Source organism: Dromaius novaehollandiae, chromosome 3, assembly GCF_036370855.1.
Source record: "Dromaius novaehollandiae isolate bDroNov1 chromosome 3, bDroNov1.hap1, whole genome shotgun sequence".
In the NCBI taxonomy this organism is placed as follows: domain Eukaryota; kingdom Metazoa; phylum Chordata; class Aves; order Casuariiformes; family Dromaiidae; genus Dromaius; species Dromaius novaehollandiae.
Genome location: NC_088100.1, coordinates 45,772,700 through 45,788,649, shown reverse-complemented (window position 1 = coordinate 45,788,649; position 15,950 = coordinate 45,772,700). Strand labels below are relative to the sequence as shown.

Genomic DNA, 15,950 nt, shown 5'->3' with positions numbered 1-15,950 from the left:
CAGATACAATTTGTAACTTCCTGTAATATAATTGATCTTTCAGTATACCTAAGAGTTCATTCATGACATGTTCATGCTCTTTATTACGCATTACTCTTTATTAATCAAAACCTAAAACTGTTTGTGAATTAGAGTTTTGAATGTGTGATTCCATCTCAGGCTTTCAGGGTTTAAACTCTCTAAATTTGCTGAAGTATTTAGACAATAGAGCAATCTCTCTTTCTCTTTCCTAGTAAGTAACAGATGCGGGTGAAAGATCCATCAAGAGCTAACTCTGAGAAAACAAAGAGAAACAAAAGGCCTAATAGGCCACAGGATGAAGACTCTTCAGATGATATTGCAGGTAAATACAGTAAGTGATGTTGGGCCCGGAGGTTGAGGGATATCTTCCAAGTTGACTGGTGAAAACCACGAAGCAGTGGTAGAGTGAAATGCTTTTCCTGTGTGAATTCATAACATAAGTATCTTCAATCAAATGTTTATGACATGATCAGTTGTTACACTACATGACTGCCCTGAAGCGCAACAGAGCTGGTTGATCTTCAGTGACAACCTCTCCAAAGCACAAGAACAGCCCTTTCCGATGTGCAGAAAGTGAAGCAGGCATGGCAGAAGGCTGCTTTGTCAAGCAAGGAGCTTCTGACTGAGCTCAGATGCAAAAAGGAAAAGCATGCAGGAGGTGGAAGCACGGTTGGGCTACCCTGAGGGGGTCGTGAGTATGTAGGAATAGGATTGGATAAGCCAACCTCGGCTGGAGTTGAATCTAATGAGGGATGTGAAGAGCAAGAAGGGCTTGTGTGGATACTCTGACAGCTAAATGAAGTGTAATGAGACTGCTTGAGAGGTGGGGACCTAGTGACAAGGGACATAGAAAAGGCTAAGGAACTTAGTGCTTCACATGTGCCTCTGTCTTCACTCGTGAGATCTGCACTCAGTCCTCCCAAGTCCCTGAGCCCAGTGGCAGACTTGAGGGGATTTAAGCATTATCCAGAGTAGAAGATTGAGAGCACTTAGGCAAACTGAACATAATGCACGTCTATGGGATCAGATGGGATGCATCTGAGGGTGCTGAGAGAGCTGGCTGATGTCGCTGTGAGGCCACACTCTGTCATTTTCATATCAACGAATCGGGAAGAGTAATCAGTATCCTGGAGGGTAGGTCTGCCATTCAGAGTGACCCAGAGTGGCTGGAAAAATGGGCTGACAGAAACTCCATGATGTTCAGCAAAGGCAAGTGGAGAATCCTGCACCCGAGCCAAAATAACCATATACAGTAGTACAGGCTGGGAACTGATGGCTTGAAAGCAGCTTTGCAGAAAAGCTTCTGGGAGTCCTACTGGCTTGTTCCTACTGTACAGTGGATTGTAATAGCAAGAGTGTAGCTGACAGGTAGAGAGAAGTGATTCTTTGTGCCTTTTCGACACTTGGGAGACTTCATCTGGAGTACTGTGTCCAGTGGCTCCCTAGTACAAGACAGATATGGACATACTAGAGTGACTCCAGCAGTGGGCCAACCCAGCAGATGGTTAAGGGGATGGAACATATGGCATATGAAGAGGGGCTGGTGGAAATGGGTTTGTTTAGCTTTGTTTAGAAGAGAGAGTAAAGTTTCTTTCTTCAGCTGCCTGATGGGAGGTTATAGAGGAGGTAGAGCCAAACTCTCCTTGAAGGTCCACAGTGAAAGAATTAGAGGCAGCAGATCTTAGGGCAAGGGAAATTTGGTTAGATATAAGGAAGTTATTTTTTCCCCATGAGGATGATCAGACAGAAAACAGATTTTCTAGTGAGATGGTGAAACCTCCATCCTTGGAGATACTCATAACTCAGCTGAACAAAGCATTCAGCAATCTAATCTAAATTTCTGGTTGGCTCTGTTTTGAGTGAGGGGTTGGACCAGATGCCCTCCAGAGGTCCCTTCAAACCTAGATTATCCTGTGGTATTTCACTGGAGTTGTTGCAAAAAATTGACAAAGAAGAATGGTGGTTGACAGCCACATTCAAAGTGGGCAGTTGTAGTAGGAATGGATGGGTACATGATGTATTTGGAAATCCTTCTTTAAGGATAGGAAGGTATGTCAACTCTCTGTGTTGATATATGCAAAAATAGCTTTGCTAATATTTCACTGTTGACAGAAAAACAGGGAAGTGAATTTTATACAAAGTAGTCCTTAAGTTTAGCTGTTTTTAAGAGGTAGTGTTTATTAACTTGAAAATGATTTTCATTGTGGAAAGACCAGACTAGATCCCTCATAAAATTCAATATATGGGGGAGCTGTTGGCCAGTTTTTGATATTTGAGTTCTTTGCTGTTTTTTTCCTAATACTGAACTTGTGGAAGATTCAGCTCTTTCAGTGTACATGTGTTCTCTTTCAAAACTATTATTTTTAATTGCTAAAAGTGGGTATGTGCCATTTTCTCAAGGCTTAACCTGCCAACATGTGAGCCAAGCAGTGGATGTGCATCATGTGAAGAGAGCGGTAGCTCAGAACGTATGGTCAATGTGTTCAGAATGTCTGAAGGAGAGACGGATGAGTGATGGTGAGCCTGTGGCACCTTCGGACGTATGGCTGTGTCTCAAATGCGGTTCTCAGGTAAGCTTACGCTGTAAATTTATGAAGGTGAATAGGCCTTGATTTGCTAGAAAATGTGACCAGTATAGATCCTGTCTGCGTGGAATCTCGTTACCTGCAGTGAAAGGCTGTGTGAGATAAGTGCTTGGTTGTGGTCTTGTTTTCCTGATGTCTGGTTTTTGGCAGTGTTTTGGGTTAGGTTTATGTATTAAGGTGCAGTTTGGCATTGCAAGTAGTAAGGGGTAGTCCCATCATTTCTCTGTTCTTCAACTGCAAGTTCGTGCCACTTACATAAATACAGCTCCAGGAACTGTACAGTTGTAAAATACATTGTTAGCTGGCTGATCGGGCAGAAAGTCCTGCAAATACAAATAAATAAAGGAATGTGTATATTGCTGAATCAGCTTGCACTGTAGATACTCTACTGCTAGATTTGACTGGAAGAAAGGACTGTGCAGGAGTAAGAATGCTGCTTGTCGTGGTGTCTAGCCTGTAGATTGGATCAGTTGTATTGTCAATTTGTGCCCTTGGAGTTTAAAATGGCAGGTCCTGACCCAAGGGCTCATGCAGATTTCTAGCCTGAGAGTGAAGTAAAGACTGATACTGAAAAATTTAGCTAGCAGGCAATGACATGCTTGATTCGGCTAATAGTTGCCCAAATAAAGCATTTCACAATTTTCTCAGACTGTCTGTAGGTACAGTGCCATAGTACAAGCAGAAGCAAACTGATACGAGTATTATCTGGACAGATTTAACTTTGCAAAGAAACATGCTATTGGCAGGCTTCAGAAGATAGTTAACTCGTTCTGAGGAGAGCTTGTAGAGTATTTATGTAAATATGTAATTAAGGAGAGCTTTTAAAAGGAGCTAAATCTCTGTGATTTTTCATGTTTATGCTTGAGACAGCCTCTAAAACTCATGTGTCATTTAGAGACCAGTCTTGAAGGCTGTTCACTTTGTCTTTTAAATCCCACTCTGTAGATACTTGAGCAAAAGCATTTGCAATTTTCAAAGTTGTTGTACGTAAATGATGTATTCTGGGTAGCTTTTTAGTACAAAACCAATTTATGTGTCTTTTGCTTTTGCTGTCTGGAGTACATGTACCATTCTTGAGGAATAAGGGTTACCTGAGGTGTTCCTTTGCTTGATATTTAATCTATGGATCAAATAAGCCCATGTAGTCCTTTTGTTCACATTTTTTAGGGATTTTTTTTTGTGAATTTTACAGTTTATTATCTGTTGACAGTATTTATTTTATTTATTAAAGAAGTGGAAATTGTTTCTATTAAGTAAAAACAAGCTTAATAATTTTCCCATACATGTAACTTTTTTCAAGTAGAAAAGATGAGATTCTGGTTTTGTATCATAATAGATTTCCCTTTATTGGTAAAAAGAAAATGTGTTTATTTTTGCAAAAAAAGTTGACTGATATTTATAATATTGGATTATAAAGAATGTTAAACCCTCTCATCCCTTGAGAATGCTAAGAGCATTCCAGACAAGTGTTATAGCTGTGAGTATTTAGTATACGATAGATTTCTGTCTAATTTTTAACATACAATTTTTGTAGTTTATTTACTACAAAACTATATACTGTTTTCCTACTTTCCAATTTTTTCTTACTGTGTTAATATTTCCATTTCTAGGGATGTAGTAAGAACTCAGAAGGGCAGCATTCTCTAAAACACTTCCAAACAGCACGCACAGAACCTCATTGCATTGTTATCAGTCTCAGCACATGGATCATATGGTAAGAATGGGTATGCAGGTTTTTATATAAATTTTGTTATATATGCTTATGTATCAGGACTACTTTTAACTTAAAGCAGTGCCTTCTCATGTTAAGGAATAATTCTGATAGATAAGATGAATACTTTAGCTAGGTCTGCAAAGAGGAAAGGGAGACTTTCTGGAGAGCAGAACCAGAAAAGTAGTTTGCCCTTAGGACTCTCAGAGAAGACAAACCAAATGAAGTGTGGTTCTGGTTTGTTTCCCCATCCTGAATGAGACCTATTGTATTCTCCTCATCTCCTCCATTGTCCAAACATAGGTTTCTTCCTGTTAAGCAATTATCAATCATATCACCTACCTTTCTCTATTTTATCAGTTATTTTGATGTAGATAAAATGTCCTGACTTGCAGACTGAATTACAGTTTTTGCAGTGGCCACCATAGTGTATTGCCTTGGAAGAAGGTTAAACAGCCTAAGGCAGCAATTCATGGGTTCCCTGTGGTCTGTAAGAATTGGCTGGTTATAGAATTTTGACCTTCCTTCTTGCTTCTGAGTATTCCCAGGGCTATAAATTGAGATTATTTAGATCTGTAACCGTTGAAGTGAATCAGGGCTGGTCTGTAGAAAAGTATGTATGGGGTGAAGGAATTCAATGTTGTTCCCCTTTTTAGTATGGAAAATTGAAACCTAGAACTTAAGTAATGCTCTCCTGAATTTCTGTTTTTCTTCTTTTGTTTAGGTGTTATGAATGTGATGAAGAGCTGTCAACACATTGCAACAAAAAGGTTTTGGCTCAGATAGTTGACTTTCTTCAAAAACATGGTTCCAGGGCTGAACCAAGTAAGTTTGCACTTTTATCTGGAGACCTCTATAATGTACTGTCTCTAAAAAAGCACATCTCAGATTTTGAAACATATTAAACATTAACTTAAATTTAGTTAAGTTTAGTTAATAATTAAGTGATTTGTTGTAAATTTAAGTTTGTGTAAGTGGATCTTGTAGTACTGTATTGTTGGATGTAATGCTTTCTGTTCATTGCTTTTTGGGGGTTTTATTGATAGAATGCTGATTTCTGTTGGTAGAAAATCATACTAAATTCTTCTTTTACTTTCGAATTCTGCTGTATTTTCTTTGCTGTACACGTATAGTATAGAGAGCTTTGTACACATGGCCCTCAACTGTGTACTTCTGATTATAGTGCTGATGTTATTCTTCCCTACCACAATGCTGTCTGCAGCATTTCAGGCTCGTGCCTTATGGAATACATCAGATTTTAGAGTTTGAATTTTTGAGTGACCTCTAGCAGGTTTGTTTTCTCAAAAAATATGTAATACCTCTTAAAACAAACCAAGATTTATGTACATACAGCTAGAGGAATACATAGTCCAACCATAGTCCAACCCAGTAAGGCATACTGTTCCATTCTTACTTCTAACTAGGTGAGACTACTAGTCTCTGCTTGACTTGTGAAACTTCAAAACATCTAAAATTTTCTGAGTTTGGTGTTCAGAACTTTCTGTGAAATGTCTTAAACTAAACATCCAAAATTCCAAACCAATTTAGAAAAAGTATGCTTAAATTAGACTTGATGTTCCTGAAAAATCATGTGTTTATAGTAGAATTTGTCAAAATGTATTTCTGTTATATAGGTGTTTATATTTCATTTTGGTATTCTGTATTCTGTTTTGGTATTCTGACCTGTTTCACTTAAATATCTTCCAAATAGAAAAGAGGGAAACAAAAATGTATTGCTTTTGTTGATTTCTTTTTTTTAATTTTCTGTTTGTTTTAAAGCAGTTTCCCCTTCAGTTGCTTAAATTGGGCATTAAGATGAAAAACTGGCTATCACCCAGCTTTTGTCTGTAGTTGCTTTTTTTGTGATATAAGTGTATTGAGTATATCATAGTCTGAAATCTTGAAAATGATCTAAATGTAGGCATTAACAGTGTGACACATCCAATGATGTGAGACTAGTTTTTATTGTGAATGTTTTTTTAATGTGTTATACAGTGAAATTTTAAACCAGAGTCTCACACTGTATTTCCATGAGCTTTTTAAGCCAGCGCTGCTTCAAAAAGAAAGGCCCTGGCTGCTTGCTCGTGCCCATTCATTTGCAGTCTCCTTGTGCTGGCCCAGCGACTAACTGGGTAGCCTGGAGAACTGGTTTGGGGAGCTGAGAGGGATGGGATTTTTGCTGGGTTAATTCTGATCTGGATCAGTTCCCTGATATGATTCACCAAGGGTGACATTAATGCTTGTGCCGGGACTCCATGTGGAAGGGAATCGGAGGGGTGGGAATGAGCTGCCAGGAGTGGTGGGTGGACAAGACCACTTCTTTTGTGCAGCAGTGCCAGTTTGTGTCAGCTTAAAGGGCTCAGAGTACTACAGTGGTGGTGTGTTAGCGGCAGTCTGACTGCAGAGTTACACTTTATCCTACACATTTATGCACATGTCTGTTTTTGAGCATGTAAATAGCCATGCTGACTTCTGGGAGTTATTTTTCTGTTCAAAGCTAAGGAATTCCTACACACACTTTGCAAAGCGGCCACCTTAGCAGCAAGAGGTCTTAACACATGGAGGTTGCTCCTGAAAGGTTACCGTATTTCCGGCACCATTGCAGCAAAGGGCTAAGGCTCACATCTGATCTCGTATTGTTGTAAAAAGTAAGCATATGTGCGTACATCCATTAGTGTTTTAAACTTAGAAATCAGCAATCCTCTCTATTCGCCAGAAATTCTGATTGTACTAAGCAATTAGGATCAAAGTTTTGAGAGCTCTGGGAATACTGGCACAAAGATAATTTGCTAGGTTTTCTTAAGTGGAAAGGAAAAGAGGAAAAAGCTGTTTGCCTGGCATAGTCTGCTGCATGGGTCCAGGCTGATTACTGGAAGAAGCTGGGAAACATTGATATATTGGTAAATAACTAATGTGTCTAAGAGGAAACTTCCAAACCAAATCGACATTATTTTTTTCAATTTGATATATTTAACAGCAGTGCCCTTTCTGTTTTTTTGTTTTGTTTTGCCAAATACTGAAACAATGAGTGATTCCAGTAAAGAAATGTAACTTAGGTAAGATTTTTTTCTTTTTTAAAGTTAAACTGCCATTAAAGATTTTCTTTTTAATAAAATCTGAGATCCAAGTGTAATTCAGGCTGTTGTCCAGAAAACAAAGGAGACAAGGTATAACAGTGAAAATTAACTCTAACTTATCTTTTTTTCTAAAGGAGTAGCAGTCCATTTCATGTTGTAGTGATATTTTCACTATCACTATGTGATATTTTCACTATAATGGTCATTCTTTAAATTCTTTTTTTATTTTGTGTTTTTACTAGAGGATCAACAATTTTTATTGCAGTAGTTAGTAGTAAAAAATAAACTACTCTGATTTTAAGTGGGGAAATGTGAAATATCATTGGTCAGTTTTACAATACTTGTTCCTCACAGCTTATTTTTAATTTCTTTAAAATGAATCTAGTGGTTTCCCCCCATTTACTTCTTTTGGTTCGAAAAGCAGACAAAGTGAAGACACTGTTGCTTTATTTTCATATCAGAACATGGCACTGTAACAAAAACTTCCTTTCATATCTGGAAGAACTGCTTGGCATGGTACTTCATAAAATTCAAATAACATCGTGTAGAAATTTTTGCACAAATGCAGTATGGGCATGGGTATAAGTAATAGATGAGGGCTGTTAGGGTTTTTTTGGTCTTTTAAGTGAAGGAGTCATTTAAAGATAAAGTAAATTAGTTTAAACATGTACAGGAGGGTATATAGATTTCCTGGTTAATGCATCTTGGAAAATAAACAAAAGCAAAATGCTTGTCATTTGGTACTAATGTGGTGGAATAGTGTGGCAGCAGGATCCCTGCTTTTCACTCAGCCTCTCATAAAGATTCGACTTCACTTCAGCTGTAAAAATGTGCAAATTACATTACTACTACATGACTGACTTTTGTAATTACATTAAGCGATTGAGATAAATCCCAGTGCTGGGTTCCCAAAAGAATGCTTGCAGCTGTGTGATTTTCGCATCTGATCCTATGGTTTGTTGTACCCAGCAATGCCTGCTTTTCTTTTTTTTTTCCTTTAAAGGAGTCTGTTTGGTTAAGAGGTCATGTTGGGCACAAGATGGACGAATAAAGCAAGATTGCTTTCTAGGGTGTACCACCCAGAAATTTGTTTTGTGGAAGAGGTTAGCAGGCCATGATGATTTCCACAGAAAGGCAGGTGCAGTATTGTCAGTGTGGCACACTTGTGAGCTTCACATGGACATAATGCACTTGTAGTACACAGGAACCATGCTGAGACATTGCTCTCTGCATGTCTGCTGATTTGCTGGAGAAAAGAAATTGTTCTGCAGTCTTAAAAATGAATATTATGCATATTTGCCTTTATAAAAGGGAAATTAGATATCTGTGAAGACGTAAGATTGCAGACTGAATTTCTTTGTAGACCAGTTGATTAAATTTGTTTGTGTGGCCATAGAATGGGAAGGAAGAATATTTGTTCTCAAATTTTGTAGTTAAATATATTTCTGGTAAAATCAAGTAGAGGAATGAGATTTTGTTAATAAGTTCAGCTGCCCTGCTTTTGCCAGTAGGTTGAACTTAGAAACTTGATTTCAATTTTAATGGATACAACTGGTGTAAAACTAAGATTAAAAAAATAATTTTACAATACAAATAAAGTTTATTCACTTGTATGGAACAACAAATCGAATGAATAGTTTTCCAATTTGTATTTGACCATGAATATTAGCAATTGACAAAGCATTGTACTGAAAAAAATAAAGTTGTTCTTTCATAACTGACTTTCACAACATGTAATTTGAAGCTTGGAGTTATATGAGCCCATTGAATCTACTTGTAGTTAGAAATATAATTAACTGGCAAATATGTTGACTATCCAAATAGGAGATACACTTCAGCAAAAAGACATTTCTCTTGTCAGCCATAAATTTTCTTTCACATGTACTTACTTGTCAAGGGCTACTGTTAATTATACATGTTGCAAAGAAATGAAAACTACATCAGTGGAAATTTTTTTTTTCCTTGGAATTCTATGATTTTCATCCGCAGAGCCTTCCCTTTGCTGTCCACATACCGATTTACTTGTGAGTAGTAGCACAAGTCATTTGAGCATAGATGATCAAAACTGGTGATTAAATGTTTTGTTCTTTCATGGTGGGTGGACATGATTTTTAGTTTATAACATTCTGACAGGACTACAGAAATAAAATTATAATTTGTAGTCTTTGACTTGGTAGGATTGTAACACTGCAAGAGAAATCAGTCTTAAAATAACTTTAAAAACCCCATAAAACTAGTTAAAAAACATAAAACTAGTGACCATTTACAAAGTGAACAGTGCTGTTTTTCTAAGGTTTTCATTATTGTAAAATGTTGAAAAAACTTAATTTTTTTTAAATAAAAAGGAGTGCCAGGCAATTTAGGAGCCTATTTCATAATACAGCATGATGAGAACTTAGTGAAAGAAAGGAAATCTATTAACCTTGCTTTTACTATGAAGACCTTCGACTGAAGTACCAGAGTTGTATTCAATAGAAAAGGCTTGACCTTGGAATAAAAGTGCATATCCTGGAATCCTCCTTTTTAATTAAAAAAAAAAATTGTATTGAAAGGATGAGTAAAAATGCTTACTCCCCCAGCTATAAGAAAAACTGAATGTCATTTGTATTTTTGCTTGCATACCATCTGCACCCCTGGGTACATTTCAGTTTCAGCAGGAGAGGTATAGAAGTACTTGTACACTGCAAATATTTCAAATACTGTCAAAATAAATTGATACAGAATCTGTGGTAAGTTTTCTAAGCATCTTTTACAGGAGGACATGTCAGTGCGTGCTAGCTCGTGCTCTCTCTCTCTCTCTCTCTCTCTCTCTTTCTCTCTCTCTCTCTCTCTGTCTGTGTGTGTGTGTGTGTGTGTGTATGTGTGTGTTTTAACCCCTAGTCTGGTGACTTGTTCTAATTGATAAACTGAATAGCTCTTTATAGTAACATGGTACTTAAAAGTCTCAGTCACAGACCCATTAGGCTGGTGCTGTACAGGTGTGGGACAAAGAAATGTTTCCTACCTCCACAGAGCTTGCAAGAGAAGACAACAGATGAGCAGAAGTAGATGATGATGCTGGAGGAAACACTGACACAGTACTGGTCGGCATTGTAGGCAAGAGTGGTAGCACACCAGCAGTGTCTAGCTGCTGTTGTCTTTTCTGGGGCTATCGTGAAAGGAGAGTTTTGCTAGGATGGGGGAGAGAAGGGTAGTGGCAGGAAGCTCTCCCACGTGCAAAGGCTGTGCTTAAGCACGAATGCAGTTATCTGAGAATCAAAGTAGATGCAGGAGATGAACATTATCACTGGATCAAAGACAGACACTGACCTGATAGCAAATAAAAGGTGATGAGTAGGGTATGGCATGCCAAAGGGACCACTAGGACATGCGTGTTGGCAGAACGGTCTGGTAGAGTATCTCTGATGCAAGGTACGCTTTCTCAGAGAAGGAGTTTGTAGTAATTGAGGCACAAAATGATCACTTGGATGGGAGATTTTCCTGTGTGATTGGGTTAGAAAGGCCATCTCTCCGAAAAAGCTGCAGAAGTAATCTGACAGAGAGAGGCGTAGTCCAAATGTGAGAATCCCCAAATGGTCAAAGTTTATTGTGTCAAAATAGTCAATCTATCGCTGTCCAGGTTTTGGAGGGATAGGCCTCCATGAGGCTGATGTTCACAGTGCCTGGGAAAGGCAGAGAAGTTGGGGGGAAATCACGTAAACTCTCTGAAAGATGCGGTAGTGAACTACAGGCAGAAATTAATATATAGTTTTAATTACTTATGTGTTTTTCACCTGCCTTGCTTGTGTTAACATCAATAAGAGTTCCTTTTTAATAGATGTTACTGCATGGGTGTCTTTTTCCATGCTTTCTTTTCTCAGAACACTATTTGGCCAGGAGTGGTAAGACCCTTCTGGACACCAATAGATTATAACCATTTTGATAGAACCCTTTTGTGAAAGTCTTTGTTGTAACTATACTGGCTTAAAAGTCACTTTTCTGTTCCAAAAACACTCCCTTTAAAATGTTACAGAATTACAGGATTGAGCTGGAAAGAATGTATGAAACAGTTCAGTGCGAATTCGCTTTAAAAAATTACATATTACTCTTTGATTAAAACATGCTCGTATCCTTGGGTTATCTTGCAGAAGGACCCTCCAGCTACAATCTGTGGAAGTATTAGCTATCACAGTCATTACCAGCATCTTCTATTAAGACTGACCAACTCTTCACATGTCAACTAAACACATCCAGCTTTAGGCCTGTCTGTCATTTATCTCTGACTGGGGACTTTCCAGAGTTAAATTAAGAACTGCTGTTCATCCTATGGCTGTGTGTAGGTCCTTGAAATTCTTTGCATGGAATAAGATAGATACCAGATAATGCTTGTAATAGCAGAGCAACACTTTTCTGTCAAGATTTTTTCACAGATAGAAAAAACTAGTACAATGTCACAGGAAATGTATTTGTAAACTTGGTTGAAAGGTAAGAGGCAGTAATTAAAATCTTTCTGAATGAAAGAAGATTTCTGGATGTCAGTAGCAGACTTCTTAATTTACTGCTACTTGTCCTTATCTCTATACATCTTATCTAGCTTTTTGAAATCAGACATCTGGTTGTCATTTATTGCATTTTATAACTACATATTCATCCAGCTCTTGCCACAAAACTGGATGCTTTTACTTTGTTTTTTCCCCTTTAAATAATTTATATGTAAGGTTCAGCAAATGGAACCTTGCTACTTGTGTGAAGCTGCCATTTAACCATGAAGTGAAATGCTTTTATTGAGTTTGCCCTGCAGATATGGTCCGCTGTGGCAGTGCTGTCCATATTTGGTGGCTGTGCAAGAAGAGCCAGGTGGTGCTGCAAAGCATAGCACAGTGAAGCGTGGACAGATCTAGGTTTGACATTTGTCATCCTGTACTGCTAAAGGGAAGAGAAAAATCTGCTTTTCCATATGCTTATGCTTTAATATTTGCCTGCAGTTTTGTCCAGATGGCCTTGTGAACATTGTTTACTTTAAGATGCTGTCCCAGATGTTTTTGAATGCCGATGGATAAATGCAACAACTGTGGTATACTAATACACAAATTATTTACACAATTTTGCCTTTTTTTTTTTTTTAACCGTATCTTCTCCCCAGCACTTCTCTGTACAGTACAGTTCTCTGAGGGGAAGAAGACTCCAATAATTTTATTAACTTTCTGAGACTGACCAGTGCCTTGAAGTTGCAGATATTTGGAACTCATTCTCGTGCTAAGGTTCTGCGGGAGCTCTGCGTGGACAGGACAGTTTCAGACGCTGTAGCGTGCACCTTGTGAGCATGCCAATAACACAGAGCCTGTAAAACAGGGAGCTGCTTTGGGGTGCGAACAGCTCCCAAGTTTTTGTCTTCTGTTGTGTTCAAAAATGCTTTGTCTGCTTTTTCAGAGAGAATTTGGCCTCTTGCTTTGTCCTTGTACTGTCTTCATTTTCCACACCAGTGGAATGGAGGATATTTTAAAGCTGTGTAAGCAGTATTACCAAGAACATTTTAAGATGTTTTTAAACAGCAAAGCACCTCTAATTGCATTTTTGACAAACTCAGATATAAGTTGGAAAAAAATTATTCCTTAACAGTGTTATAGGGTGCAGACAAACTGCATCAAAGATGCAATGGATATTTTTAATGGGTTATTTTTATTTGATTATATTTTTGCATCTTCTAAGCAAGAAAGTATCTAGGAGTGTACATAAAAGAACCTTTGACATGAGCATTTCATTAATGTAAATAGGTCTGTTAGTTATTTCTCAAGAGCACTTTAATGAGACTTCGCTGTGAAACTCATTAGAACAAATATATGAATTCATATGTCAAGGCATAGATTGCAGCATCACGGTTCTTGGCATCTATTAAGTCCATAACTCATTTACATTGATGTGCATTGTTAATCAATATTTAAGACACTGCAGATGTCAGTAATGTTCATATTTAGTTCTGCAACCATGACAATATGAAAGCTGCTAGTAGAATTCCAGGCTAAATATTGTTATCTCAAGTCTTTCCATTACCTCTAGGCTACAAGTTAATGACTATCTAACTTTGCTGCCTCTCATCTATTTAAATAATAAGGCAAACAGGAAAATGCATAGATGCTGTACTGGTAGCATATTCCATTGCAGTTTTATCAAATTTTTGTTTTTAGAATGAAACCAAATAGCAGCACTGTAGGTATTTGGGTTGTGTTAGCAGCTCCTCAGCCAGTCACAAAGGGAGGTGGGTGGGGGAAAAATGTAGCATTTGGGAAAACTGATAAGAACTCAGATTCAGCTGTAGAGTGAGTTGTACAAGCCAATTTAAACAAAGTACAGTAATTGATAAAGAACTTCAGTATTCAGGTGGTAACTTTCAGTTACCTCTTTTTAAATGCACCAAAAAGCAGAGTGATAGCTATTGTGTGGTGTTTCTGTGGTGTATAGTGAACATACATCTGAAGTGCCTCTTACTAATAAACTAATAAAGCCCATTTTATTTATGTATCATTTGGAATAACTGAAGAATTTAGAGCCTTACGGAGTATATGTTGGAGGGAGATATTTTCCCAGGGGTTTAGCTGCTGATGTCTCTTGTTTTTTAAAGACTGTGAAAAGCGACTTTAGTAGCATCAAGATATCTTTCAGTGTATGTTAGAAAGTAAACCTAATCTGTGGAAGGATGGAATTGTTTAAACTACAAAATTATATAGTAATGCTAATCCATAGTTTAATTATAGGTTCATCAAAAATTATCCGACTCCGTGAAGAAAATACCGAAACAAGTGAAATACTGAAAGGAAAAGGTTCTGGTAATGGTGCATCGGTTCCAGTTAAAGGAATAAATAATTTAGGAAATACGTGCTTCTTTAATGCTGTCATGCAGGTAAGATAGAAAGATAGCATACAGCTTTCTCTTCATAGATTTCAAATATACTTAATCTATATAAAAGAGGGGTTTCCTAAAAGGTTTTTCATGTTATCAATTTTTATGCTACTTTCTGAAGGTCTTTTTCAAATCCTTTTCACTTCCTGTCTAAGCAGTATCTTCTGATATAACAAAAAAGAGTTCCTGGATCAGTAGCATTTTTCAAAGAAATGAGACAAATGAAAATGTCAAGTGTTTTACACATTGCATGTGTGTGTGGGTTGTATTCCAGCATATGGTTTTATTTGTAGTTCTACATTATGCAGTCATGAGTAATACACTGCATTTACCATACTGGTGGGTGTCAAAGTGGTACTTTATGCATAATTTTAATTATCAAGCACTAGTGTCTTCACAGTGAGTTGTACTGATTTAAGCCCCTACAATGGATGCAGGTATAAAAGTACTTTTATCGATTATGGGTTTTTTTTCTGACCAGAATGAGCTATACTGATTGCTTTTATTGATGTTGAGGGTATAGCTAGTCGAGCATACTAAAACCAACAGGAACCTAGTGGAAATGGGTTTTATATTGGAATATCCTATTTTTTGTTAGTTGAGCGGAGATGTCTGTATGTCTGCAGGCAGGAGTGAGAAAATGAGATAAAACTACTACAAGGGTGTTGTGAACTAGCATACTTTATTTTGCACATATGATGATGATGACTACAAAACTCAGCCAAAAAGTAGTAAATTTTACGGAGTAAAATTACTGCAAATTGTTGTCTGTCCGTACTCAGGGCATTGTAGAAACCTAAGTGATTTGTAATCAAAGCTTACCAAAAATAAAGAAACAAAGTGGAGATATGTTGAGTTGGTCTCTCGAAAGTTCAGATGTGCAATGCTTGTATGTATTCCAAAACCTGTATGCTTCCTGAGGCGCTGAGGAAGGCTGCAGAGTTTAAAAGAAACAAATGGTTTCTCATATTAATCTCCTCACCATTAGAAGAAAAAAAAACCCCTTAAAATTAATGAATGTTGTTGTTCAAGAAAAATAACAAAGTAGTTACTAAGAACTTTTTGGAATTATAGAAACAGAAATAGGTACAGTTCTGGAAACATTCTGAGATCAGTGGTACCTTCTATGAGAGTGAGACCTGCTTTTTCTAGTGATCTGATTTAAACCTCAGTGGTGTATTTATTAAATAATATCTTTTATCTGTTCCTGAAGTTAGAGTTTATAACTGAAGAAAATAGTATAATTGAAAGATCAGTGTTTCTTGTTTGTTTTTTCTTTAAGAACTTGGCACAGACTCACTTACTAAATGAACTGATGTATGAGATGAAGGAAAAAGGAACAAAGCTAAAAATCTGTCATACTTCAGACTCCCAATTGGTAAGTACACAGTGAGAAATACAAATGTGTGGAGAAGCTAGAGGACAGAAAATAGCATTTCTTTGAAAGAAATGTTCCTATTCTCTGTTTTCTTTTGGCCTTTAAATTTTTTAGCCAGTTTATGATATCTGTGAACTCACAAAACTAATTATTCAGCTCTGAAGAAGGAACAGTCACCTCCTTTGACATTTTGTGATTATAAACTAGCAAATAACACTTGACCTTGAGAGTGGCAGACTTGTATTTCTTTCCCATTTCTTTTCTTTAATGTGCATGTAATAAGACAGGAAATAGTATATTT

At 37.3% G+C, this 15,950-nt stretch overlaps 1 protein-coding gene across 9 annotated transcripts in view; it reads left to right on the top strand.

Moving 5' to 3' along the window:
• The window catches only part of USP45 (ubiquitin specific peptidase 45), a 58,745-nt gene that overhangs the window by 9,361 nt on the left and 33,434 nt on the right, over window positions 1-15,950 (top strand). For 3 of the 9 annotated variants that reach the window (XM_026122094.2, XM_064508818.1, XM_026122095.2), the window contains exons 2-7: window positions 238-343; window positions 2,422-2,591; window positions 4,217-4,320; window positions 5,042-5,142; window positions 14,126-14,271; window positions 15,554-15,649. In XM_026122094.2, the coding sequence (XP_025977879.1) occupies window positions 244-343; window positions 2,422-2,591; window positions 4,217-4,320; window positions 5,042-5,142; window positions 14,126-14,271; window positions 15,554-15,649 (717 nt within the window). In that variant the 5' untranslated portion in view covers window positions 238-243. Of the gene's footprint in view, window positions 1-233; window positions 344-2,421; window positions 2,592-4,216; window positions 4,321-5,041; window positions 5,143-14,125; window positions 14,272-15,553; window positions 15,650-15,950 lie in introns of all 9 variants that reach the window. The other 6 variants (XM_064508815.1, XM_026122092.2, XM_064508816.1 and 3 more) reach the window with 2 other exon arrangements.